The sequence below is a fragment of the Chenopodium album genome, chromosome 6 (assembly GCF_948465745.1).
Source record: "Chenopodium album chromosome 6, dcCheAlbu1.1, whole genome shotgun sequence".
Taxonomy (NCBI): domain Eukaryota; kingdom Viridiplantae; phylum Streptophyta; class Magnoliopsida; order Caryophyllales; family Amaranthaceae; genus Chenopodium; species Chenopodium album.
Window position 1 is genome coordinate 72,689,503 of NC_137839.1, and position 26,161 is coordinate 72,715,663.

The following is a 26,161-nucleotide window of genomic DNA, read 5'->3' on the forward strand; positions in this document are numbered from 1 at the left end:
AGACCAAAAAACTCTAGTCTTCATATTTCTCCCAAACAAAACAATGTTAAAGAAAAATGCATTCGGCCTGATTCTTATTTCTATACATATGCTCTAGTATATGGAATCACACTCGAATACACATTATTTGTAGTTCATGTTGAATAAAAACAGCCTACAAAAGAATGAAATAGCCCTCAACATAACATCAAGAGAGCGAGAAAGGGAAAAAATCAGAAGGGAGAAACATCCTTGTTTTTAGGCTAAATGCCTGAGCACTTTCCCAAATTTACCAAGTTGTCAGTTTGAACCTCCTCCAAATTGATCCCGCAGCATCTCGTACTTCCGAAGCTCTGCTAGGGAGAGAGATGGAGGTAATTCTGCTAAGACCTGCCAAAGTAATGAAAGGCCATACAAACAGACAGTAGACTCAGTTTAATCAATTAGCTCAGAATGACATACAACAATGTTCAATGAAAATCTAATTTTCACCTTCCCCCTCTCCTCAAAAATATCCTTCAGGTTATATAAAAACAATAAATGGCAAAACTTACAACTTAAAAAGGAAAGAGAGCAAAAGAGAAAACTCACAAACCTACCACATATATGCAATACTAGAATCTAATAAAATGGTCTTGATTTTCTTTTCAAAAACTAAGGCCATAATTAAGGTTAGCAGTAAGATTGACATTCAGAGAAGAGGTAGCTCAAAAATACAAAAGGGAGGGGGGGGGGGGGGGGGGGGGTGAGGAATAGATTTGAGATGAGTTTGGGATATGTTTATAATGTATCCATCCCTAATAGTTTTTTTGCTCATAAAATCTTTTAATTACTATATCATTATTCTATAGCAGTTTGGTGTCAAGGAAATTTCATGCTTTTCCTCGTCCAACAAGATATGGAAACATTAAGAAATCATTCTGCTCAAACTATAAGCAATGTTGACAAAAATAATACGTATGTAACATTTATTACATAATAAAATTCTGCAAGTCTTCAAGCAAATGGCACATGATATGAAATGAAATAGCAATTTTTATAGAGTAAAATAAATATAATATGATAAGAAAAGAAATTCATATGGTACGAGAATAAGAAATTAAAATTTTGGGACCAGAAATCTATGTCAAGGCATAAGGGAAAAGTACTTCAATCTCACAATGCATCAAAAAGAGATTTCAAGAAATGCCTTCATGAGCAGAGCCCAAAAGGGAAGCTAGATACACCACTCGCTTCAACAAAGTAACCCAAAGAAGACTCCCAGCTGTGGAAAATCATACTCCCCCTGATTTTTTAAAAATTACTTCACTGTTACTTTTCTCATTTTTCACAAAACTCACTTTCACCATTAAAAATATTATTGATCAAAGTTGTGTGTCGGCAAACAATCAAAGTTGAACCAAAAAAAATTGGGAGTATCATTCTTCTCCAAGCAACCACACCATGGAAACAAAAAGCAACCTGCTGCGGAATCTAATGCCTTTATTTCCTTCTGAAATTTCTTATACTGCTGTAAAAGATCCTGAAGAGTAAAATGGAATGCCCAATGCCAAAGAATCATCGGCATGTGACATACAAAGTCAAATGATTCCATGTCTCCTCAGTAGCGAGATATTTAGAACATATGAGGGGATATAGGCTAGTGTGGTTTTCAAGAATGCAAAATCACAAGGTTAAGTTAACCCAACCAAGAATTTCAGCGACTCAGACAAAAGTTTTAACCCCAGCCTTCTCTGCGGTACCATATATATATATATATATATATATATATATATATATATATATATATATGTTCATTTAACTACTGAAAAGGATCGAGATTTGGCTATTAAGGTACATGTAGAATAAATGACAGGTAAAAGATCCTGAACATTCAGTCAGCCAAACTCTCAGCACTGAGTCTAACAAAGAAACGACTGCAATGATTTTTAACTAGTAGGTCCCAAACTCCCTATCATGAGGGTTCCTGCCAAATTGAAAATTACATGAAAAATGTCACCATTACTCACTCAAATAAAAGGGAGTATGAAGTCAAGTGCACAACCTATAGGAGAGGAAATGATACTAGAAGGCTGCTCCCCAACACAAGCACCCTCCAACATAAATATAATTCTCTCTCCATTACGTACCTTGCATACGACCAAGAGAGTAAAAAGCGATATATGTGAAACGAATTTCCAGGGGCTAGTATGTAGAACCTGAAACCTGAACACATCCTAGGCATTTTATTGAAGACCATAGCACCATTCCTACTCAATAATTCCAAATCACTCTATGCCCAGAAGAAAATGCCAAAACCACTTCCCCTCATATAAAGATGTTTAGGAACCAATGAGATTGAACATGGATAGTAACCAACCCATCCTTTAATCAGGGAGAAATGGAAATTTAAATGGAGGTAGAATTAATGAAGATTATGGAATAGTATAATCTTCAATAACCATAAATCAGTGTGAAATATTAAGTTGACTTAACACAATAACTGAACAGATAGTGACCAAAACCTAATTGATGAGTGGTAAACAAGTAAACGCCTACACACGTGAACACACTTTACATGGTTGATAGAGCATACCTCTAGTCTTCTAATCAAGGATTAAGGAAGAAGTTGGTATATACTCCCTCCGTCCCATAATATAGTTCCCATTTTCCTATTTTGGAGACTCAAAATGTTGTTCCTGTTTCAATTTTTGGATGGTATGTAAAGACCATCATACTCTCATTTTTTTAACTTTATTCATTGTACTTCTAATTTACCTTGAATTTTGCACATATCTTGTACTTTTTTCCACTTTATCTCTCTAACTTTTGTCTATGATTGTACTTTTCACTTTTATTAATGTATTTCATCCACTTTCTCCTCCTATTTCTTAAATACCGTGAAAAAACACAAACATGAACTATATTATGGGACAGAGTGAGTATAAAAATTAAAACTTTGTATTTTTATCTTTGTGGGGATTTGGTTTGTTTGAAGAAAATAACCTACAAAAAAGAGTAAGGACTAAACTCCAATATCCCCCCTATACGATTTTAAAAGAACAAAGGATTTGACACGCAAAGAATTTTGAGCAACGGATTTGTACGCATGTCTTACATTCATGTTAGGTGGATTTCTCCTTGAACCTTTCATGATATTTGTAAAACACATTAGCACACTAAACTTTCTCAAATCAAGATGTGTTCTCACAATTTGTAGTTTATTGCCCACCATTTTCCAGGACATGAACAATTTTGAGGTCCCAAGCATAAGGACACTCATAGGATATTAGTTGTAACATCCAGTCATCCACGTTCACATAGATAAGTTTATCAACTTTGTACTGGCTTAGACCATTTCAATAGGTTATAAAAACGTCACTCTATCAATAAGAATAGTAGTAGTATGCAAAATTGAGTCTGTTATGTGATTTGGTTTGACCCTGTGAATCTAGACATTCCTAAGATGGAAATCAATCACAATTACTCCATAATAGGCTTTAGACTCATTCCATATGCTAACTATAGCACTAATTTTCTACAAAGGCCTTCGGTATTTTGAATCATGTTGGGGGAATGCAGGAATTAAGTCTTCGTTCTTTGATAGAATTCCTAGTTTATTTTGCTTCAAAAGAAACAATTGTCCCACATAGACAACATAAAAAGCTTTTAGTCTTTTACCCACATTACATATGTCAATTTCAACTTCCTTGTAACCCTTGATTAAATTAGTAAAAAGTACGCTGCTCTAAAAAAAAATAAAAAGTAGGCTCTACCAAGTACCAATCATGCACGCATACTCCTAATATACCCATGTATGTTACCTTAAAAAAAATAAATAAATAAATAATCAGGCACATATACGGCCATGGGTGGGCTCGGGCGTGTGGTTGGTGCATTGGTGGGTGTTTACTTATACTATTGCATAACATCAACATAATATTGTACACTTTTGTTAGTTTAGACTTGTAATACTATTGATTAAGCAATAAAGATATGATTTTTGAGGAAAGTAGGCAGCTTTTGATTAATGAAAATGGAAGAAATTTACACAATGGTGGCTTGAGGCCACTACTCTCTGATTTAGTACCTTTAGGGCACCACTCTCTAGCTCACTAATGCTAACAAAATCACTGCCTGACTGCACATTCCTACCCTCCCTTTCTTATACATACAAGATCACCCTAAATTAGAAAGAAGACAAAAGATTATGGCAGCTGTCATTCAAAGAGGGGCTGCTCATCATTGATTTGGTGGCTGTCCTTCTGTCACATCCTTACTCATTCCCATTTGCTGACCTCTCTTCCTTCTCCTCTCATATGTAACCCAACCACGATGCTTAGGTATCAATGTACCCGTTACAAATATCTTAGACTAATTTGTTCGCAAATGAACTTTATATTGTGTCATGATTTTCACTGATTCTTGCCTCCATTTTAATTAGCCATTACTCCCTAATTAGAAATTACAAGTTGGGTTGATTATCTTCCGTATTTGAACTCATTAGTTCCTCTCTATATATGACAGCAGAAAACAGAAAATTTTATCACTCTTTCTTCTTAGAAGATACAAAACACATTTTTTGTTTTGGTCAATGATAATTACAAGTTCAAAAGCAAAATAAACTTGGAGTTTTATCAAACATAAAGGACTTTTATTCAAACATATCCTTCCTAAAACATGCTGCCATTCCCTGAGTTTGTGGTTCCATTAATCAATCTACCCCACCAAAATGTCCAAAAATCCCATCTTCCAAACATTTTGGGGCCCAGGTTAGCTTTGGAGGTGGTATGGCAGATTTTTCTCGATAGGGCACTCTGTTTTCCAGCAGCTACCACCTTCCCCGAAATGTTATGTGGTGACAGGTGGACGAGGCAGTCCTACTCTTCAAACTTGAAGAGAATATCTAATGTTTGTAAGTGGACACTGGTTTTAACAGCAGCTTCTTGTTAGTTGTTACACCCATTTGATAGCCTAGCCCTTAAGCGATTCAATATAAAACATGCAAGTGGTACTTTAGATGTCATATCTCCCATTTTCTTTTCTTTTTTTTAAAAAAAAATCAAGATCAAATAACAAAGCCTTTGTTAAGGTCAAAGCAGAGTTAGCAGCATAGTTTTTGAACTTCAATGCAGCTATCTAAAATATCTTTATTTCCATTATGAAAACTTATACTGTGGACGTATCTCCTACCTTAATGAAATCCTCATATTCCACAGCAATGGAGTCCATTTGGCTATTGTCACTGGTTGGATCTGAAGCTGAACTTAAGACCTGCAAAGAGAAGAATAAGAAATTGATAGCAATTTAAGCATCTACCCTAAACCCACTCAGAAGGCTAGAACAAGCCACATTGTAAAGTTTCCAAAAAAACAGTACAGAGTAAACTACAACGCATCATCTACCTGCCGTTTTGCAGCATGAAACCAAGCATCTGCACACAAGGCATACATATCTGCACCAGTAAAATTTGGCGGGCATCTTTTTGCAATTGAGTAAAGAGAGACATCTTCATGCAGTTGAAACTTTCGGGTGAGTGCTTTAAGGACTCTGCATGATGGAATAATGGAATATTCAGTGATAAACTGACAATGCAAGAAAAATAATGATAATAATACGAGTAAAAAATATGGCTCACTAACCGCTCTCTATAAGATGTATCAGAATTAACCCCAACATAGAGAAGCTTGTCAAATCGGCCAGGCCTCAGGAGTGCTGGGTCAATAAGATCAGGACGATTGCTTGCCCCAATTACAAACAAGTCCTTGTGAAACAGAATGCAAAGGAAAATAATAACATTAGACTTGGAGCATAATAAAGAAAAGACTTTACAACTTGAGAATTGAAAAAACATTGATAGTCACGATATGTAAGATGTGAAAGGAACCTGAGCGGAATCACTGAGGCCATCAATCTCAGCTAGCATCTAGCACAAAAATATTTTGTAATTAATGTCGTGTCAAACTAAGAACTAATCAGCATTAGCTACAACTTACAATCAAACTTTGTCCAATTCCTCACCTGAGAAACAACTCTGTCCATAACTCCCCCAGAATCACCGGAAGCACCTCGAGCTGGGGCAAGTGAATCAAGTTCATCAAAAAAAATGACACATGGGCGTGCTGACCTAGCCTGCCACACGATCAAGTTCACTTATTGATTCAAACAAGCAACATAAAACAGAGGTACAAGGTTACAGCACTTCACCTTTTGAAATATGTCTCGCACATTTTTCTCAGACTCCCCTATGTACATATTGATTAATTCAGGTCCTTTTACGCTTAGGAAATTTAGAGAGCATTCTGTCGCTACAGCTTTTGCCAACAGAGTCTGAGTTTAGTCATGAAAAGACAATCAGAAGATATAAACTATATGCTCATGATTTCATGAAGAAAAAACAAATTTTAAGCATTTACCTTTCCAGTGCCTGGAGGACCATAAAGAAGAACCCCAGAACGTTTACGCAACCCAGATGAAAACAAATCCTTGTGTAAGAGAGGTAGCTATAAACAAATAATGCAAGTTAGAAAACTTCCAACCAAGAACAACATCAAGCAAACCAATAACAGTGAATGCTCTAAGGCTCATGACACCTAGTAAGCAATGAGACCAAAAATGCTGAAGCCAAAGCCTAAAACACCATATGAGCTTTGCATAAATTCTTAAATTTGTCACCCCTTGAATTTAAAGTTAAGACCATAATTATGCCAAATGCCGCCCAGCACCTACAAATTCAAGGTTTTCAAGCACACACAGTAGTAGCAAATTGTCCACCACAACAACTGCATCACAGAAATACGTAACACCAGGAAAAGTATCCAAATGTTTAGCACCAAATCAACAATTAGAACTAGAAAACCAATGAACACGATAAACAAAAATGTAATAAGACCATCAAGACATGACTAAGGGTGCATATTATTCACCTAATTTTCACTTCTCAGAACTTAGAACGTTATCACATAACGAATCTGAACTTAAGAGAACTAATCAAATCTTATTATAACTCGCGGGGGGGGGGGGGGGGGGGGGGGGGGGGGGGGGTTGGGTTGGTATAGTAATTTTAGATGTAGGAAACGGATTCAAATAAGTGTTTCAATTTATAGCTGTTTGGTATGAGTTAAAGTAACAAATGCCGTTTCGCAGGGTAACAAAATCTGGGAAACAGAATCCCCCAATTTGTTACCCTTGGCAAACTAGTGAAGACAAAATACATTTCCTTACTCAATCACAATCTACTCAAATTATTTCCATTTCATTAGGATACCAAACATATAGTAAAGGTTACATACTTATTTTTCCTAAACATATCTTATTTGACCTTATTAACCCTTGTCTCGACATAGTCTAATTTTTTTTTTACCATAAATAAGTGCTAATAAAGTGAACCAAATAGGGCCTATAATAAACCTCTAGAAAAATGCAAAAGCCTTCATGAAGAAGGATCACAACAAAAATTGAGAAATATCTTCCAAATCAACTCAACCCCAAAAAAAATTTAAAACTATCATCAAGCCAGAAATTTGTAGACTCTAATTCCCAATGACTATAAAAACACATACAAGCACACCATTGCAACAGTTATAACACTATAACCAATAGTCACACTCCATCCAGCCATCCCGACTAGAGCAAACAAAACAATCTAGAGTCAGCCACACATCAAATAATATTGACAACATTGACATAAATGTAATATTGCCATTCTAATTTAGTACTCATAAATTAAAGCTAGGCACAAAATCATAACATAAGTAGCCCGCAATCGAGAATTATAGACTCTAATATGTAATTATGTATCCATGGATCTAATATAGGAAAAAAAATTAAGCAAAAGCATGGAAGCATGGCTAAAAAGCTTCTAAAATTTAGATACATAATAATAAAGTAGCAATAAAAAGCTATAAAAGTACATCAATCAAGCCCCAAGGGTCAATTAGACCACAAGTGATTGTTATTCTTCTTTTTTCACTATTTTCGCTGACTTCTAAATTAATACTCACTCAACTCAACCCCAATGACTTCAACTACACATGCATACACACCATAATAACAATAATCACAGTCATTACAAACATACCCGTCTGTTACACCCATTTTTTAATCTGGCCAGCTCATACTCTTTAATAAGAGTAGGCCTATACCATTAGCAAAATCAAACCCAACAAGTCACAGACTTCATACTCCATTGTTCAATTCTGGGGCCAGAAAGCAACTGGAGAAAGTGAGGTTATATTCAACTATTATAAACAATCCAAAGGCAATTTTTCGGAGGAGAAAATATAGAAATTACAAAAGAATAGTGGAAATAGTTATTCACTTATAATAAAAGCGGGGAGAAGAAATAACCATCAAACTACTTAGTCTAAGTAGTATAAATAGAAGAAGGCAACAAGCAGCAAAGAATATCAATCAAAACATCAAACATAGATATAAGATATAAGTACTAGTTGCTCTTAGTCTTTAGCGCTAGTCTTTAGTCTCTAGGCTAGATTACATTAGTCTTAGCTTACAATTTCCACGTATTAAGATCTCTGATCTTCTTCTCCATTTGTAACGACAATGACGAAGTTAACCTTACTTTTGTCATGAAGTCTAACAATTACCCTGAACATATTATACAATGTTTGTGTGTGCTTCTTAGAGATGAATGTATAAAATCTCTGGTTTGGTTCAACTTTTTTATTGCTTCTTTTCCTTTAACTGCTTATTGGTAATTCCATTAAGATTACTTGTAGATAAAGACAATAACCCCATGCGATAGGGTGTCAATTGCTTTTTGGCAATTTCTTGCCCTAACGCCGTTAAAGCAAGCCAATACAAACTAAAATCAACAACATGCAAAAATGATTTAGTAATGACAATATACACTATTAGTGATTCTTTAAAAACTTTTTGAAAAATTAACAAGAATAATCCAAACTTATAGTGTTCTTCCCATTTTAATCCCAACTATCTTTTAACTTGGATTAATCCCATTTATAGGACTGAGCAAAACTATTGAAAATCCGAAGATCCGATCCACATCCAATCCGAAAATTATTGATATCCTATCCAAGTCTTGGATTTCGAATATCTGATATCTAAATGAAATCCGAAATAAAAACATTAATTTCATTATTTCTTACGGAGTACAGCTAGGTTGCACAGAAACGGGTACGGGTACGGAGACGGGAAACGGCAAAATAAAAATTCCAAAAAACGGGTACGGCATGGATACGGCAAAAAAAAAGTTGATTTTAGAAATTTAAATTGATTTTTATTTGGAGTTAAAGAATGAATTATTTGGATTTTAAATTGAATAATTGTAATTGATGACCATTAATAAAACAAAATCGTATGTATACAATTTGCAAAGCTTGTTTGTTTTGTTTACCCATTTCCAACAACAAAAAAAACAAAACAAGCCCAGCTGTCCTGTAAACGCAGTAAAAAAATATATAAAAGCTGTAAATTAAAACCTTCCAAACCCATTTCCTAAGTCCCACCTACCTCAAGAAGCCCTATACGTGACACCTGCCAAACTCATTACTGTCCCACTATTTACTTTAATTTTTTTTCACTTGAAAAAAAATCAGATCTAAACTATCACTGGTGGTCACCGCATAGCTAGCACTACCAGGAAGTGAAAAAGAAATGAAAAAAAGTTTTTTTTAAAAAAAAGAAAAGAAAAGATGCAGTGGTCGCCGCCTGGGTCACCGGTCGCTGGTGGTCGGCTACAGGTGGCTCTCTTCCCTTCAAATAATTGGGGGATCTTCGATTTTTACAGGCAAGTAAAGTGGTCTTTTTTTTAAATGGGGTTGGGCTCAATTTGTCTCGGGGACGTCCAAAAGGAGCTGAACCGTCCCTGATACGTCCCCAATTCTAAGCCTAGTCGTACCCAAAAACCCAAGCCGTACCGCTGTTTGTGGATACGCCCAGGGGACGTATTCGGGCCGTACCCGTACCCGATACGTCCCCGGTACGGGAACCGACAGGAGTTATCCGTACCCGTGCATCCTTGGGGTGCAGTACAAAATAGTGAAATACACCAAACCCTACATTCTTTTCTTTAACCTAACAAGACCCTCCCCACCTCTCTTTCTAAGATCTCAATTTCTCACTCTCTCTCCTGTCACTTTTTCTCTCCTCTCTAACTTCCTCTCTCCTCAATAACTTTCTCTCTCCACTTATCATCTCAAAATCTCAATTTGCAATCTCATACCCTCATATCTCCTTCACCGGCACCGACCACCAACTCACCTAGCTTAGTGGGCTCTCTTAGTGTATCATATCTCCTCCAACAGCTCATGCTAACCAACCTCCACTGGCCGACTCAAGCTTTACGGGTCACCAAACCCACTATCGTCGCTGAGTTTGTATCAACCGTTGGAACACTTTTATACTTTTTTTCAATTATTTTCTTCATTTTGTTTTAAATGATTCTTTATGTACATTATTAGTCATACATTATTGTGGGTTATTTGATAATTGATTATGATTTTATGGGATTTAATTGTTCAAAAAATCAATTTTTCCATTAATGTTGAAAGGTTATCCGACCCAAAGTTTCGAATATTTGAAAATTTTGGGATCGGATACGAATATCAAATAATTGATTTTTCGGATATTCGATCCGTGCTCAGCCTACCCATTTATGCAAGGACCCCTCTCAAAACAATTAAAATGACTTGCAACTAGTTACTCTTCCTCTCCATCCCATTCTCCTTCCCCTGTCCACCTTACATGACCACCCCTACTCCACCTAAGCCACCAACCACCATATCCATCACCCAACTTCTCTCTCCTCTTCTACTTCTTCTCAATCCAGTCATTTTAAGCTAAAGTTCATCACCACCTCCCAACTTCTCCCTCCTAATGTGCTTATATCAGTGAGGTCAACCCCAACAATACACCGCCACCATCCCAAATTCCCACCACCAAAACCCATCAATTTTTTTCCTATAGTAGTTTGGCATTCCCAAAGGTTTTTTTTTTTTTAGTCAATGCCGATGATGATAAGAAGGTCGAATGCATTTCGCCAGTGGGAGTGCGGATGATTATGGGTGGGGGTTGCCGCAAAAGAGGTAGGGGTTTGATGGAGTTGCTGGGTTGTGTGAAGGGGTGGGGGTTTATGACTAAGTTTGGGGAGAGAGAGGAAGACAATGTAAGGAAGTTAATTGAGTGTGCCCCTCAAAACAGAAATGGTAGCATAATATGTTAACTCGTAGCAAAACCTTTATTTTTTGGTTTTGGATGGTACTAAAATAAAATTTTTAATGGGTAGCAGAAATCAAAGTGGTGTATTTTAGTGGTAGCAAAAGTCAAAATTTCCTTAAAAGTATAAAAGAAGAATTATGTATAGTTATGGTTAAAATATGCAAAAAAACTTTAACATCCCCTTTAAGATTATTTTTATTAATTACAAATCCTAACACTTTATTCTTCACATATCCTCCAATCTCATTAGCTTCTTCCACTATAGAAATCCACAAATTATTTTCTTTTTCCTCCATATTTTCCAATTACACTACCCCTGATTTTGCAAATTACAATTGCCAAAGTGCTTAGTAAAAAATCTTTGGAGTATTTTTAAAAAAGAGCAATGATTCAATAGAAAATATGGCAAAATTCGAGGTAAGAAGCATATTATGCAGCATTAAATCCTGGAATTATGCAAAAACTTCCCCAAATAACCAAATAGATGAAGATATCATCTCCCTTTGAATTTTGCTAACAATTCCATCATCTAATTCTTCATCTAAAACCAATCCCTTGCTTTTCAAACTGTATTTTTAAACTCTTTAATTATATACAAAGTCAAACAACACAATTATTAATGTGATTATCTTTCATATGCTCTTCGAGATCCCAAATCAGTTTTCCTTTTGCTTTATTTTCAGCATTCTTAGAGAAGGAGGAAGCTCAATGTTGCTCGCTCTTTGAGCAATGCAATCCCATCACGGCTTCTCTCACGGGCTAATTTGGTGCTTCGGGTTGAATACCCAAAATAGAAGTATAGAACATTCACCTGAGAATCCAAGTGTCAAAGGGATGTCGTAGTTGAAGAGGATGACCATTGGTAGGCGGGCAAATTGAGCTTTTCTTCTGGAGAAGAGGTGGGGATTACAAGGTTTATGACTATGACTAAATTCGGGAAAAGAGAAGAAGAAAATGTAAGGAAGTCAATTATGGGCCCCACAAAATGGAAATAGTAACAAAATTTGTTAACCGGTAGCAAAACCTATACTCTTTTGTTCTGAATGGTAGTAAAATAAAATAAATTTTAAATGGGTATGAAAAGTTAAAGTCGTGTATTTTAGTGGTAGCAAAAGTAAAAATTTCCTACATTTAATGTTGTTTCAATTACACAATTCTGTAGTACTAAGAATTTTTGTGGGAAACTTTAGTGAGTAATTGTGTAAAATTGGTTTTCTTGACAGTTGGATTTTGTGATTTTTTTGATTTTTTTTAATAAAGGAATGCAATCCTTAATCTACTACGGAACACGCCAAAATATGAAAATTCCCCATCTATGGAGTTAAGAAGATCTGATCCTTGAAATCTTGATTCATATGCCCGCAAAATTGTTAAGAAGGCTCAAATGTGTCTCCAAAAGCTTAATTTCCTAACATCAGACCCCAAATTCGCTATATCTCATCTTTTTCTTATGCACTCTGCCACTGATCCACTCTTAACCATAGCCATGCTATCTTAGCGTTGTTTCAATCACACAATTCTGTAGTGCTAAGATTTTTAGTGGGAAAGTTTAGTGGGTAATTGTGTAAAATTGGTGTTCTTGACAGTTGGATTTTGTGATTATTATAATAGAGGAATGTAATCCTTAATCCACTATGGAATACGCCAAAATATGAAAATTTCCCATTTAGGGAGTTAACAGAAGATCTAATCCTTGAAATCTTGCATCATATGCCCGAAAATTGTTAGGAAGGCTCAAATGTGTCTCCAAAAGCTGAATTTCCTAACCTCAGACCCCAAATTCACTATATCTCATCTCGTTTTTCTGTTCTCTGCCACTAATCCACTCTTAACCATTGCTATGCTATCTTAGCACAGATCAAATGTAGATGTTATGCCGATATTATTGAGGAGACAATTTGACAATGCAGACACTTTATAGAGTTGTTAGTTTTTCATATTGTATCATGTAATGGCCTTGAATAAGAGGAGGCCAGTGAAGTAGTATGGTCAATGGGAAGTTGATGAGATGAAATGGGCGGTAATTGTGATAGCAGTGGGCAGTGACGGCAGTGGTTATTGTGAACAAATGCAGTGAGGGGATATCAGGGAGGAATTATAGATAAATTTTTTAAAAGGGTAATTATATAAAAAAATAATAATAATAATAAAATAAAATAAATAAATAAAAACTCTAGATATTCAAACTTGACTAACCAGCCTTTTTGACCTGTTTAACAGGTTAACAGTATAAGAAAACTATTTTGAGAAGGGCCCTTACATGGATAGGTTTATTTTGAATTAAAATATAGCTGGCATTAAAATGAGAATAACCCCAATAGTTGGGATTGTTCTTGTTACTTTTTTCAAAAAAATTTCAGATGCTTTTAAGTTAAGATTAGGCAACCAAGTCATTCGCCATGACACTCAAATTCTAATAAACGTATCACACTCTACTAGTAATAAGAAAGACAATAATGAGACACAAATTATATGGATTATTGAAACAGTTAGATAGAGATATTAGACATCGAAATGCAATATATACCCCCCCCCCCCCAACCTCAGTTTTCAAAAACCTAAAAGCATCCTGGTTCTGTGGTATGAAATGAAACCACTTATTCTCCTGCCAAATTGGGCACATATACCATGTACATTTCCAGATTATGCCATGTCAAGATAGGTTTGAAGGGAGTAGAAATTGGGTCTAAGTATCCAAGTCATATTTATCAGCTGATGGCCTGATATTACTTGCCAAAATAATTTAAATAAAAGTGAAGTAATCATTATGTCATTGATCAAAAAACACTTCTTATTTGGTTATGGAACTTTTTTAAGGAAAATTTGTGAACAGCTACTTATAACTCGTCCACCATTGGAAAAACTTAACTACCTAATAAGTTTGTTTATTTTTCCAACATTCAAACAGTATGCTTTTTCATAGAGTAAACACTACCTATTAGATGGTTTTTAAGGGTTTTTCTCCCCGGAAAGTGGAGAGTTTTTAGGTAATCATCTGAATATTTTCCATTCCAAATTCAATATAATATTTTTATTTTTTTTTTTTTTTTAAAAAAAAAAAAACGCATCCTTCAAGAACCAAACCAGTCAATACAGCAGTTTCAGAGTAATGGAAAAGTAATATTGGCATATACAAACAAACTAACCTGAACAGTATCCAGAATTGCTTTCTTCACATCTTCAAGCCCACCAACATCTTCCCATTTAATATTCGGAACCTGTGAAAGAATGATAGTCAAACAAAGTTGTTCTTTGTTGTAAAGAAGGAACCAAAAGCTAATTTACCATGAACAACGAGTACTTTTTTACTATAAGTAGAATACACAGAAGTTATAGCAAGGATATGTATGGAAGGTTCCACTTGCAAACTGCTAAGCACTAGAAGGCTATAAGAAGAAAACTCCCCTAATATTATTGTTACACTTTCAACTTTGATATGTGTGAATTTCTTCAACTATTTTAAAATAAAAAACAATGTCCACATGGTAGCTGCTGCTATCAGCCAGGCACTACATGGAAGTCAAACCTAGGTAACCACCTTGAGTAGTCAAGACTCACATAGTGGCTTGTTTTTGATAGATCCACCGTTATATTTTATTTTAATGGCAATTAAAACATAAAGAGTACAACTTGAAGTAATGGAAGCAATAGTTAGGAAAGTAATACAGTTGTGTGTGTGTGTGTCTTTACACACACACACACACTCACAATAAGATAGGTAGAGTATAAAGTGATAGAGATAAAATAAAAGAGAAGAGCACAAGATAACAAGAGTGTGCTGCAGGTTGCTGAAAGTTGACGTACACAACATAATTAATGCCCAAATGAGGATGGGATAGCACAACTAGACTATTGGCACATAAGGGTGCCAAGCCCCAACTGACCCTTGATCAATCCGGAGTCAAAACACTTGGACCATGACAATAAGGCACCCCTGTTAGAAAATTGCTACACTAATCCTCAAAGATTGTAATTTACCATAATAGAACATGTCCTTGCTGAGCTTTAGATGAACTGCTTGATCCTTTCTCTCAACTCTTGTAAAATGACTCAAATCTACCTTATACTCTAGTCTCTTAATAAGTACATTTGGGTACCTTAAGACGCCCAACCCTATTATATCTTCTCTCTCGCATCTTGTCCCAAACAAAATGCCAATCCCACCGCATATTAAGTCACTTCATTCTTGATGACATTTGTTCATGGTACCTAATATGGTGGGGAAAATCCTCATCAACAGTAGCAACTTGAGATTTTGACTTTTGGATTTGGCTAGTCCTATCAGTAGGCTGCATCTATGTGAATGCCTAACCGAATTAGGAGATGGGAAAAGGTAATTTAGAAAGGAGATCCAAGAAGAATTCAAAGGTGAAAGCAATAACTAATCGAAGTAGAAGGATTGCAATGAAAGGCATAACTGCATATGGGATTACTTCTTCCACTAACACCACTACTACTTCATCACTATTTCTACTCTCTTTCAAGTTGCAAATATGACTATTACCTTTTGACTAAAATAAATTCCATTATTACTATTAGTTTCAGTACCTCTAAATCTTTTTGTTTTAATTCAATAACAGATAAAAATAAAAAAATTTAAAAAAAAAAAAAAAAAAGACAAGACTGACTTTTTCTTTGTTTTGTGGGTCTTCTAAAAAGTCTCTCTAGAGTTCTTTATGTGCTTGGGGGTAAGGTTGCATACATTAGAACCTTCCGAGATCTTTGTCTTGGTAGGAAAAACATTAGTTGTTATTGGTTTATGGTAAAGCTGTCTGTTTACTGCGCATTTTTACAAGTACCATCTCCCAAGTTAAAAATATAAGGCTGTGATATAAATAATACGTAGTATATGGTTTCAAACTGTACAGAAGTGAAGCTAATCCTTCCAGCAACATAAATAAATATTTCCTGAGTTGCTCCACAGTACTCCATGTTTTATTTCCACCACTGATACATTAATACAATCTAACCATCTAGGATGGACAAAGCCAACATAACTAAAAAAACCGAGCTTATAGAATCCCAAATTTAATGTAGCGCCGTCACTAAAGTAGCATCAACTACTTGTTGGTACTGATATGGATGCCCCTCCAACGTTGGGATATGCATGCAAGCTATACCCAAAAAAGGGTTTAACTATATGGTCATAAGCTCATAACATAGGAAATAGCTACAGTACACATTAGCAGAAAAAAACGTTATCGACAAATATAGTCATTAATGCAAACAGGTACCTTCGGCGCGCCTAATGCAGATGCATTCCTCTTTTTCGAGCGCTCTAACGCTTTTGATAAGTCTTCTTTCCCTGAATTCTGATTATTATTCTCTCCAACAGGTTTAGATAGCAATTTATTCTCAACTGTCTTCTCAGGATCACTTAGGAAAAGATCTTTGGGGATCACGCTGGCTCCAGCATCAGCAATTAGTGATCGTAAATCCCTGGGTGTATAACCTGATGTCTGAGCAACTAAATCCTTCACAACATGCTCTAAGCCACCCTGCAGCAACCAATACAGACAACATATTAATTCAACAGCTTTAACAGACAACAATTGAACACAACAGCATCATTTATAGAATGTCAAACCAGAGAGTAAGCCAAAAATAAGTTATGTTGCTAATAACATCCTATATAATAGATAAGTGCCTAATTAACAGTCTTCATGACATCCCTCCTATATATCACAGTACTGAATTTCAGAAGAGATTATCACAATTGATAATTTTCAGGTGCAACTGCCAACAAAAGATTTGTCCCTTAATGACTGTATTATGTGGTACAAGGATACATGAGTTTGATCCTCGCCCTTTCTTCACTGAAAAGTGGCAGCTGTTTGTTGACATAGACCTTTTTTTTATTTAATGGGAATTTTGAACTTATCAAGTTAATGTATGTCAACTTTGATCTTGGAAGAACTTCAGAATGTACTATAAGCTATGTTCTCTTAGCCTGAAATAAGGTGTTTTGGTATGAATTTTTTTTTAGGTCTAAAATGTCTAGTTAAAAACTTCTAGTCTAGTATGATCTGATCTTATCACTATGTTTGACTAAATTCTGACCACATTTGTTAGCTAATAAATAGTGCTTTTTTTTTTTTAATCACACCATTTTGTACGGGCATAAGATTCAAGAAAAAGAGTAAAGGTTGGGAATGTCAAATTTGACTATGTGATACAAACAAATAAGAGAGGAAAATTGGGGTAATTGTGGTTGTCAATTTGTTAGCACATGTGAACAAGGGTAGTTAGGTATTTTGTGTGTGAACACAAGCAAAAAGTGAATGAAGTATTTTGAAATTGTGCAATTAATATGCAGCTTTCCAAAAAAAATAAATGGTGCAATTAAAAAAAAAAAAAAAAATTAACAAAAATTGAAAGAAAAAACATTATGAGCTAGGGTCTTGTTAGATCTATCTTAATGTTTATTCTATTTTCTAAGTATCTAATTTTCATAATTTCTTAATAAGAAATTCCAGATATTTGACAACCAATTGCAGATATGATCTGTTCTGGTGTGATGAGTAGATGAGATGTGGTCTAGTTATAATAACAAGTAAAAAGTTCTTGAGATTAATGTATAAAAATTTCAAGGCGCAATAAAGCAATAAAGATCCTGCTGCCCCTTTGCCACGATTCAGTGCACCTCTTTAAGTGAGACGCATTGTACAGATGCACCTCATGTGTGCATCGTGACTCGTGAGTCTCTGGTGTGCCTTGTGCGCCTCTGATTTGCCACATGTGCCTCTTTATATGCGCCTTGCCTATTGTGAAAAAAGCTCTACCCTAATCACCTAGTGCCTCAACGACTAGGCGCACCTTAAGCACACTTTTAATACACTGTTTGAGATAAGGTGAAGTAGCATTTCTATGGCTACATTTGAGTGCTTTGGTTGGAGCATAATAATCACATCTTTAGTAATAAGGCTAATGGGCGGTGTCATAGGATTGTGTTTCTTCTAGCTTCTTTGTAGTCTAAAGTGAAAGACTTAAAGGTGTTTTATCTAATACTTTGTTGTCAGCCGTCTAGTTTGATTATCGCGCTTTCTCATTACTAGTCCTCCATTTGACTTTGAACTCGTAATGTTTACCTTCGTCTCTATAGAAAATCTTTCTATCTAATAAATTATTTTTAAAAGCCCTCCACCAATACCACCACTAAGCCAATGAAGATGTTGAGTTTTCCTTGATATGAGGTGTATGGAATCAGATGACCTAAATGCAAAAAGAATAAGAGATTCATAGCCTCAGAAGTTTCTCACTTTCCATTCCCCTAACCCTTTTATCATACATTCACCTTCCACGTTTTATATCTTTTTCTTTAATGAGATCTCTGCAGGTTTACTCCTCCCAAATTTAAGTCAAATTAAAGTCAAAAGGAGGTGAGAAAGTGAACCATGCAAAGGGGTGAGAGGACAGAGAGAAATCTGGCATCTGCATGTATGCGACAAAATTAACAGCTAAGAGATGAACCTTTACTACTTGTTATACGTTGAATCTATCTTATGAAGAGTAGAGATAATAAAAAAATAAAATAAAAAATTATGAACATGAAACATACATCAGCAGAGATTTCAGGAATGCTTTGCAATGATTTGGTTAGCATTTTAGCTCTTTCTTCTTCAGTCAAAGGCTCCAGATTAAGCTCATGGCTAAAGCAGCGTCTTACAGTAGGTGGCAGGCCTTCTGTACTCTCAGTTACTGCAATCAACAAGACCCGGGGTCGCCTTATTCTTTCAGCACTCTGCAACTGCAGCATCCGCAAGTTACAAACAGATCACAAAATAGACATACTTCACAAAGCAGAAGAAACACTGACACATAACATGACAAGCTTGGTTACGTATGGGACTAATCCGATTCAGGTTTAACTCAGATGCCCATAGAACTGGCCCAGGGCAAAGACGAGCAGTTGAGAGCCAAAGTTGGTCCATGAAGAACAAGATCAGATCAAACCAGCCTGATGGCGAATTGGCTAAGGCTTGTAAAAAATGTCCCCTATCCATTTTTATTAAATATACATTTAGTTACACCGAATACAGTGTACAACAACACGCCATGGTTTCAGATGTCATCAATTGAAAGAAAGACATAGCAGGGACTATATAAGACTTATTTACACTTGGATAGTTGTATAACAGTAGAAATAGAAGAGAATAAAGTAAACAGCTTCAATTTTAAACTCATTGGTAATTGGAAGTACTTCTAGTTGATGGCTGTGAAGTAATTTACTATAAGCTGATGACATCACGACGATTCAGGTTCACTATATTCAATCTGAATGCAAGGAAACATTTGCAGAAAGTAGAATTAGGAAGGTCGGCAATGTTAAGGGAGGAAAGTCATCTCTAAAAGCACCGGAGAAAGAATGCAGAAGACTCGCATGTCTAGTAATTAATGATGTGTGGTCTATGATTTTTTGGGTCTTAATGTGGGATAAACAGAGCAACAGCAATTGATGAAAGATTGTGGAGTATTGGTATCTAATGAAAGTCAGATGGAGTGTTAAAAGACTGAATGGAATCATTGTATCTCATATTCTGATTTCTTTACAGCAAAGAAATTTGATTGATTGCTCAACCATGGCAGGGTTCTGAAGATAATTTTAGCACAGGCATTAGAAAGAGATAAACACGAGAGTGTTTCACTGTTTCAGCAAAGAAAAAGGTCTGTTGAAAGCATATTGATGTATATTGCAGAGGTTATGTTGTAGTTAAGAAAATAATTAGAAAACGACACATGTACCTTGAATGAAAACCTGGGCCTCTATAATAGATTCATCGTTCATGTAGTATTTTGATATATTTCTAAGGGATATCAGTGTGTTGATTTCGAAAAGAAATATTCTGGGTTTGCACATGTGATGGTATAACCTGGGCTTTGCATTTGATGTGGATAATCCTGCAGCTTTTGTATCCTAGGCATTGCATAGTTGCATACTACGGTACTACCCCAGCAACCCTTCCTAAAAGCTGTAAAAGGTGGGCAAGTGCAATCCGCATATGCAGTAAAGGCTACAGTCTCCTATAGCAATGCAATAATTAGGTTATGCATCTTCTAGGAAGCCAATTCAAGCTAAATATGCAAGGTGCAATCAGCTATATGGATTTACTTTTCATTCTTAAGCTAAGAAAAAGAAACGAAAAAAAGCCAGGGGGTGTTTGGCCAAGCTTCTAGAGCTGTTTCTCTGAGTTACCAATAGAAGCTAGGCCAAACAGGAGTAAAATGAGAGAAGCAGAATACCTAAACCATTTCTCACAGCTCTAGAAACAAAATCTCCAGATTGAAGCTTCTCAAACTGTTTCTCAGGGAGTTGTGGAATTCGTAAGAAGTTTTTTACACACAGACTATATTAACCCCAATTTTTTTTTAATAATAATAAAAATAAATAAAAAAATAAAAAATAAAAAAAAAATAAAAAAAACAGAATGGCCCCAAATTATAAACAACTACATATGTCTCTCAATCTCTCCTCATATACAAATCTGTGCTTTCTCTCTCCTCCATGGCGAACCACCATCATTAATATGCTTCTGGCCACGTTTCAAAAAAAAAATTGCTTCTGGCCACCTTTCATCTTCTCCAATAGACATTCTAATATCATAAAGCAGCAATCTTGGTCTTTTGGAAACTCATATTTGCAATTCACAGACAGAAGAAAACTTTGATCCCATTTTATTAGAATTTCCCACAAATTTATTGTTTCTGACAAAATTTGACGATCAAATTTCGGTTTGATGATGAAGATTAGATTATCAATTGAATTTTTATTTTATATAGCTACTGTGTGTTATGTTTGGTGTTGGTTTCATCAGTTTAAAATAAAAGAGTCACGTTGGGTAGTTCAGTACATACGGAAACTGATAGGAAGGCTAGATACAAGAGTGGAAGAAAGAGGATGATGAAGAAAAAAAAAAAGGGGGGGGGGGGGGGGGGAAGACAGTCAACTCTTGGAATCTGAATTCCATGGTAAAATCAATCTTGTGCGCTACTTTTTTAATCCGATGGTCCACAATACTTCTCTCTCTCTAAATTAAATGGTCCATAATACTTCTCTCCCTCTAAATTAATTTGTAGAGTAAATAATGGCCAAACGGAGTAAAGTTGTTTCTGTTTCTGTTTCTATGAAGTACTTCAACAATGAGGTGGCCACACATATCTGTTTCTTAAAAGTGTTTCTAAAGAAACAGTTTCTACAAAACTAGGAAAGAGAAGTTTTGTAGAAGCATGGCCAGACAAACTCTTAAGCATTTTGGCATTACATGTTCAATGCCTAATTATATGGGCTGTTGGGACTCTTGGGAGCAAGTCAGTTGCTCAACTAAAAAATTAAATTTAGAAAAAATGAGGCAAAAAAGGGGTTCTTCTCTGACAAAAGTGCTTAACACCTAATTCTTCTGCTCCAAGAAACAATTTTGTTGTGATTTAGACAAATCTTCCAGATCCAACAATACATTGCATTGATTAAAATTGGAGTGGAAATTTTATAAAGCAAGAAAGAATTATATTAATCCTTTTCTTCCTTTCGACACATAGGTTATTTGGATTAATCGCAATCAAATTTTATGGTTTCACTAATAGTTTTTACTAGGCCAAAAACTGAGGGTTAATGATTCTCAATTTCTGGAGCTAATAAGAAAATTGATCACAAACTTTCTTCTACATCAGCAACTCATATATAATACAATAAACAGAAATCTTCCCCGATCAGAGAAACTTTTACTTACTGGGCTACCGTTCAATTTCTCCTCTAAAGGTACATCCTCAACCTTGACAACCGGCTGTGTGAATTTCCTTATAACAGACGCCACCTCAGAAATAATACCAACGTGATCAGATTGCGAACCCTCATTGGATGCCCAATTGCGGAGGACATCAAAATGCTGCAGTAACAATATAGCTGGAGAGTATCTGCAAAAAGATCCAAATTTTGCAAAAATTAACTCAAGACATCAGATGTATCCCTGCTCTCCCATATAAAACAACCTCAAGCCGATAATATGGGGAAATGAAATATAAATCTTCAAGCCTCTATCACAGAAAATAGATATAAAAAAAAAGAGTTTGTGTCATGAAATGCTAAGAAAAGTGAAGGATCAACATTCAACTCATTTACTGAGCTTTTGGAAAGTATTTACCAACTTTTAATCAGAGAATACATAGTAAATTCTAATGAAATGAACTTACAAATTCATATCTACGCCCAAAATAAAGTATGGCGCCTAGTTTATACTACGTATTTTGGTTGCAGAAATACTAGTCAATAACAATGTAACAGAAGATAACAAAGTAGACTGAATCATGTCACAGTTTCAACCTTAGGAATACCTATGAGCTGTACTGAAGGCCTGAGTTAGTAATGAAGACGCTTTTTTCTCAGACCCTTCCATCAAAGCATTACAGCTGTACTCTACCACATGCAGACCAAGTCGGCGAGCAACATATTTGACAACAGTCTTCTTTCCAGATCCTGCAATTGCAACAGAATAAGCTCACAGCACTATTTTGTAACATGGTCCTAGGTGGAATTAAAATTCCATCACAAATCTGGTCCATCTACATCAATATACTTGATAATATCAAATATTCACTTGCATATCAAACACAGAATTACTGCTTCCTCAAACTAAAATAATATATTAATTTATTTACTGCAACAAGGGCCATACTTTTTAAAGAAAGAGAAAAAATAATTTTACTGAAAAGAATTTTGTTGAAAATAGATCACTGCCAATTGGTACAGAAAGTCATGAAATATGCATTCACTGACGTCTAACATCTCCTTGAGCAGTGATCTCACAATAGGGATTGATGAATATGCCACTGTATGACTCCATGCTAAAGTCCTTTAAGAATCATATCAAATATAAAGTATTATAGATTTTACTGTATAAATTTGCTTTGGTATTGCAAAGTGACCTATAATGGTAAAATGATTTTGTGAGATGCAAATTAAAATTCCATTGGTACAGTAAAACAGCTTACATATTGGACAGGAGTAAGCTAAAACAGCTTATAATTTTATTGTATATGATGTTAGATTAACAGATTGGAAGCAAGTAGTTACAATTATTTGTACGATCAAGCATTAACTAAAGGAACGACATGATTTTGTCATAATTTCTCAACTTGATAAGATGTATAAGATATACTTCCTTTACTTTTATATAGATTAAACATTTCGATTTTTCAACGTTACCAATACATATCTTTTAATTATAATATTTTCAATCATCAATATGTAATAATTATAAGAAAATTTGACATCTGAAAAGTACAAATTGAAACGAACCTAATAAGACCTCACATTTCCTTACTAATACCCAAAAAAAATATATCAAAATAAACAATGGTGTGTGAATAGCGTAAATTACAAATAGTTTATCTAAAAAGAAACGGAAGTAAATCCTCTTGATACATAATGAACTTGATAACAATATTGTGTATTGACTGGAATTTATTTTATTGACATAAAACCTGAATCGATTTCTCAAATGCTCAAAATCAATTATCATACACATTTTCTTCTTGAACTCAAAGACCACAGCTTTGTTTATCGCATTTCTATCTCCCCAACTATCCATTTTTTTAACCTTAGGTTAGTGCCATGAAAGTCTTAATCAAACCATTGTAGCATCGTGACCCAAAATTCTATGTTTTATGAGGTCCTTGAGTGGAGGTTACCTTAGGAATGGGTGCAAACATCTCCTTAGTTTAAAATAAATATTTTTAAAAAAAGGCCTATAACACAGGGTCATATGATAGAAGATCCCATTTTTTATTGGGTTGGGGAAATGGGGATAAAAATGCAACTATATTGATGATTGCATACATACAATAGAATTTTATGAGATAAAGAAGATGATAGACCTGCCAAACCATGCAGTAGGACAGAGACACTGAATTTGGATGAAAGTACAGATGGACATAGAGATGGAGTAAGGATGCAACCCAGGGCCTTTATAGTATTTTTCTGTAAAGGAGCAATTCCAGCAGGCTCAGCGATCAACATATCTGGGGGGAAAGCAGCAGCAGCACTTCCACCAAGAACAAGAGCTGTGTGTTTACGGTGAACACGAAGAATAGGTTCCTCTGGAGGATCCAAGGCAACAACCTATGACATAAAGAATCCAACTCAGTGTTACTTTTGACTCTGTCGCATCTTCAATTTACTTGAACTAGAGGCCTCAATAAAGACAGGAGTTCACCTTGAAATAAATAATATCACCTCCATCATTCTTCTTTTTCAGGCTACAACTGACACACAGGATCGAATTGCAACTCCAGTCAATTTTTATACTGAACACATCATCTTTAGCAAGATATCTATCAATATTAAAATATTCTTGTAATGCCAAATCAATCATTTCTTGACGATCCACAGCTTCAATGGGAGACTTTCCTCTAAGAGATTCAATGGTACCACACTCAGGTATCTTCAAAAAAGATATTCTTAAATGTGATGCATATCGCGGCACATGGGGCCAAGGCTCCAGCCTCAAATTGACAAAACAATTCTCGAGCCCTAGTCCACTTTTTTCTACACACTCATCAACATCAAATATAGTTGCTAGACACTCCTTTCCATTGCGAAGAAGAGATGTCAAGCACGACGTATGAAGGTCCACATTAAATGCCAGGAGAGGAGAGAGATAGGAAACATTTTTTCTCAAAGGCTGGAGGTAGCTTTGGTGGATAGTCAATGATGGTAATATAAGCATTGTCTCAGAGGCACAAGTGCCTTCTCCGGCATCAGGCAAAACTTCATCCTCGGAAAGAGGGGGATCTAGAACTACAACTTGGCCAATTCTTCGAGCGTTGGTGTCAATATTCTTGATAATCACCTATTTTTAACCAAAAACACATTGGTACATCACCAACAACCAACCTAAATAATTCACAATTACAGATATCAAAAGCTTAATGACTAGGCCAGAACACATCCATCCATCTTCACATTTCATTCCAAATTCTTTCATGTGTTAGTTTTACTAGTGAGCTTAATAGCATTTTCGACGCGCTTCCAAACCAATCATTCAAGGGGTTATTCAAAAGTCCAATGCATAACTCAAAACTAAAACTTTCCCACAATTTGCAATCTAACTCTTCAAATAACAATCTAGGAATTTCTTTGATTTACCAATATGATAATAAATTAAAACCATAAAAATTCACAATAAAAAAAATATATATAAAAAAAAATAAATAAATTAACCCCAGAAATCAAAACTAAGAGGAATATATACCAGAGAGCCTGAAGTGATGGCAAGACGTTTAAGGTCAGCAAGAGAGAGACCAACAAGGGAAGAATCATCAAGAGAAGCAATTCTGGGTGGAATTCCAATTTGATCCTTGTGAAACCGAAGAATTCCAGCTTGTAGCTGAAGCGATGGAGGGGAAGCGAGGGCATTATCGTCAACCTTGGCATCTCCTGCGCTACTGGTTGCGGAGGTGGGGTTTTGAAGGACGGAGTTGAGAAGGGCTTTGGTGGAAGCAAGCACCAATGGCTTCCTTCTTTCCACCATTAGAGATGATTGTTAATGTGGTTGAATTTTTATTTTTCTGGTTTTTGTCAAAAACACTGGTTTTGTACAGAGTGGGATTGAGAAGTTGGGAATAGTTGGTTTGGTTGTGCGTGGTGCGGAGTGCGGAGTGGGGTCAAATAGTATGGTTTGAGCCATGATCACGGAGTGTAAAGGATACTCGACCTGTTTCTGAGATTTTAGTGCCTAGGGGCAAATTAAAAAAAGGGGCCCTAATAGGTTAATGTATTAGGAAAAAAAATCGGGTATGCAAAATAAAATAAAAAAAATTATACAATACTTTATTTAATGCAATTTTTTTTATGAGTACATAATAATAATTTCTACATCAATATGGTCTAACATAATAAAAAATTAAAGAATTATATCACCTTATCCCGTTAGTTAAAGCCAAAATCCATCAATGATTAAAAAATCAATCATGAATTTTCGATTACACTACTCAATTCAACAATGTATTTAGA

The 26,161-nt window shown here is 35.4% G+C and overlaps 1 protein-coding gene across 1 annotated transcript; it reads right to left on the reverse strand.

The window, feature by feature from the left end:
• On the reverse strand, nt 1–25,771 carry LOC145636260 (peroxisomal ATPase PEX6-like). Its single transcript, XM_081687770.1, has 16 exons — nt 25,401–25,771; nt 24,363–24,998; nt 24,025–24,268; nt 22,483–22,624; nt 21,882–22,065; nt 18,716–18,904; nt 16,392–16,655; nt 14,304–14,375; nt 6,375–6,461; nt 6,166–6,288; nt 5,980–6,090; nt 5,846–5,884; nt 5,601–5,722; nt 5,364–5,508; nt 5,152–5,232; nt 1–369 (listed from the first exon to the last, which is right to left on the reverse strand). The coding sequence occupies exons 1-16, from the start codon at nt 25,677–25,679 to the stop codon at nt 280–282; spliced, it is 2,808 nt and encodes a 935-aa protein (XP_081543896.1). The 5' UTR covers nt 25,680–25,771; the 3' UTR covers nt 1–279.
• Nucleotides 25,772–26,161: the final 390 nt, after the last annotated feature.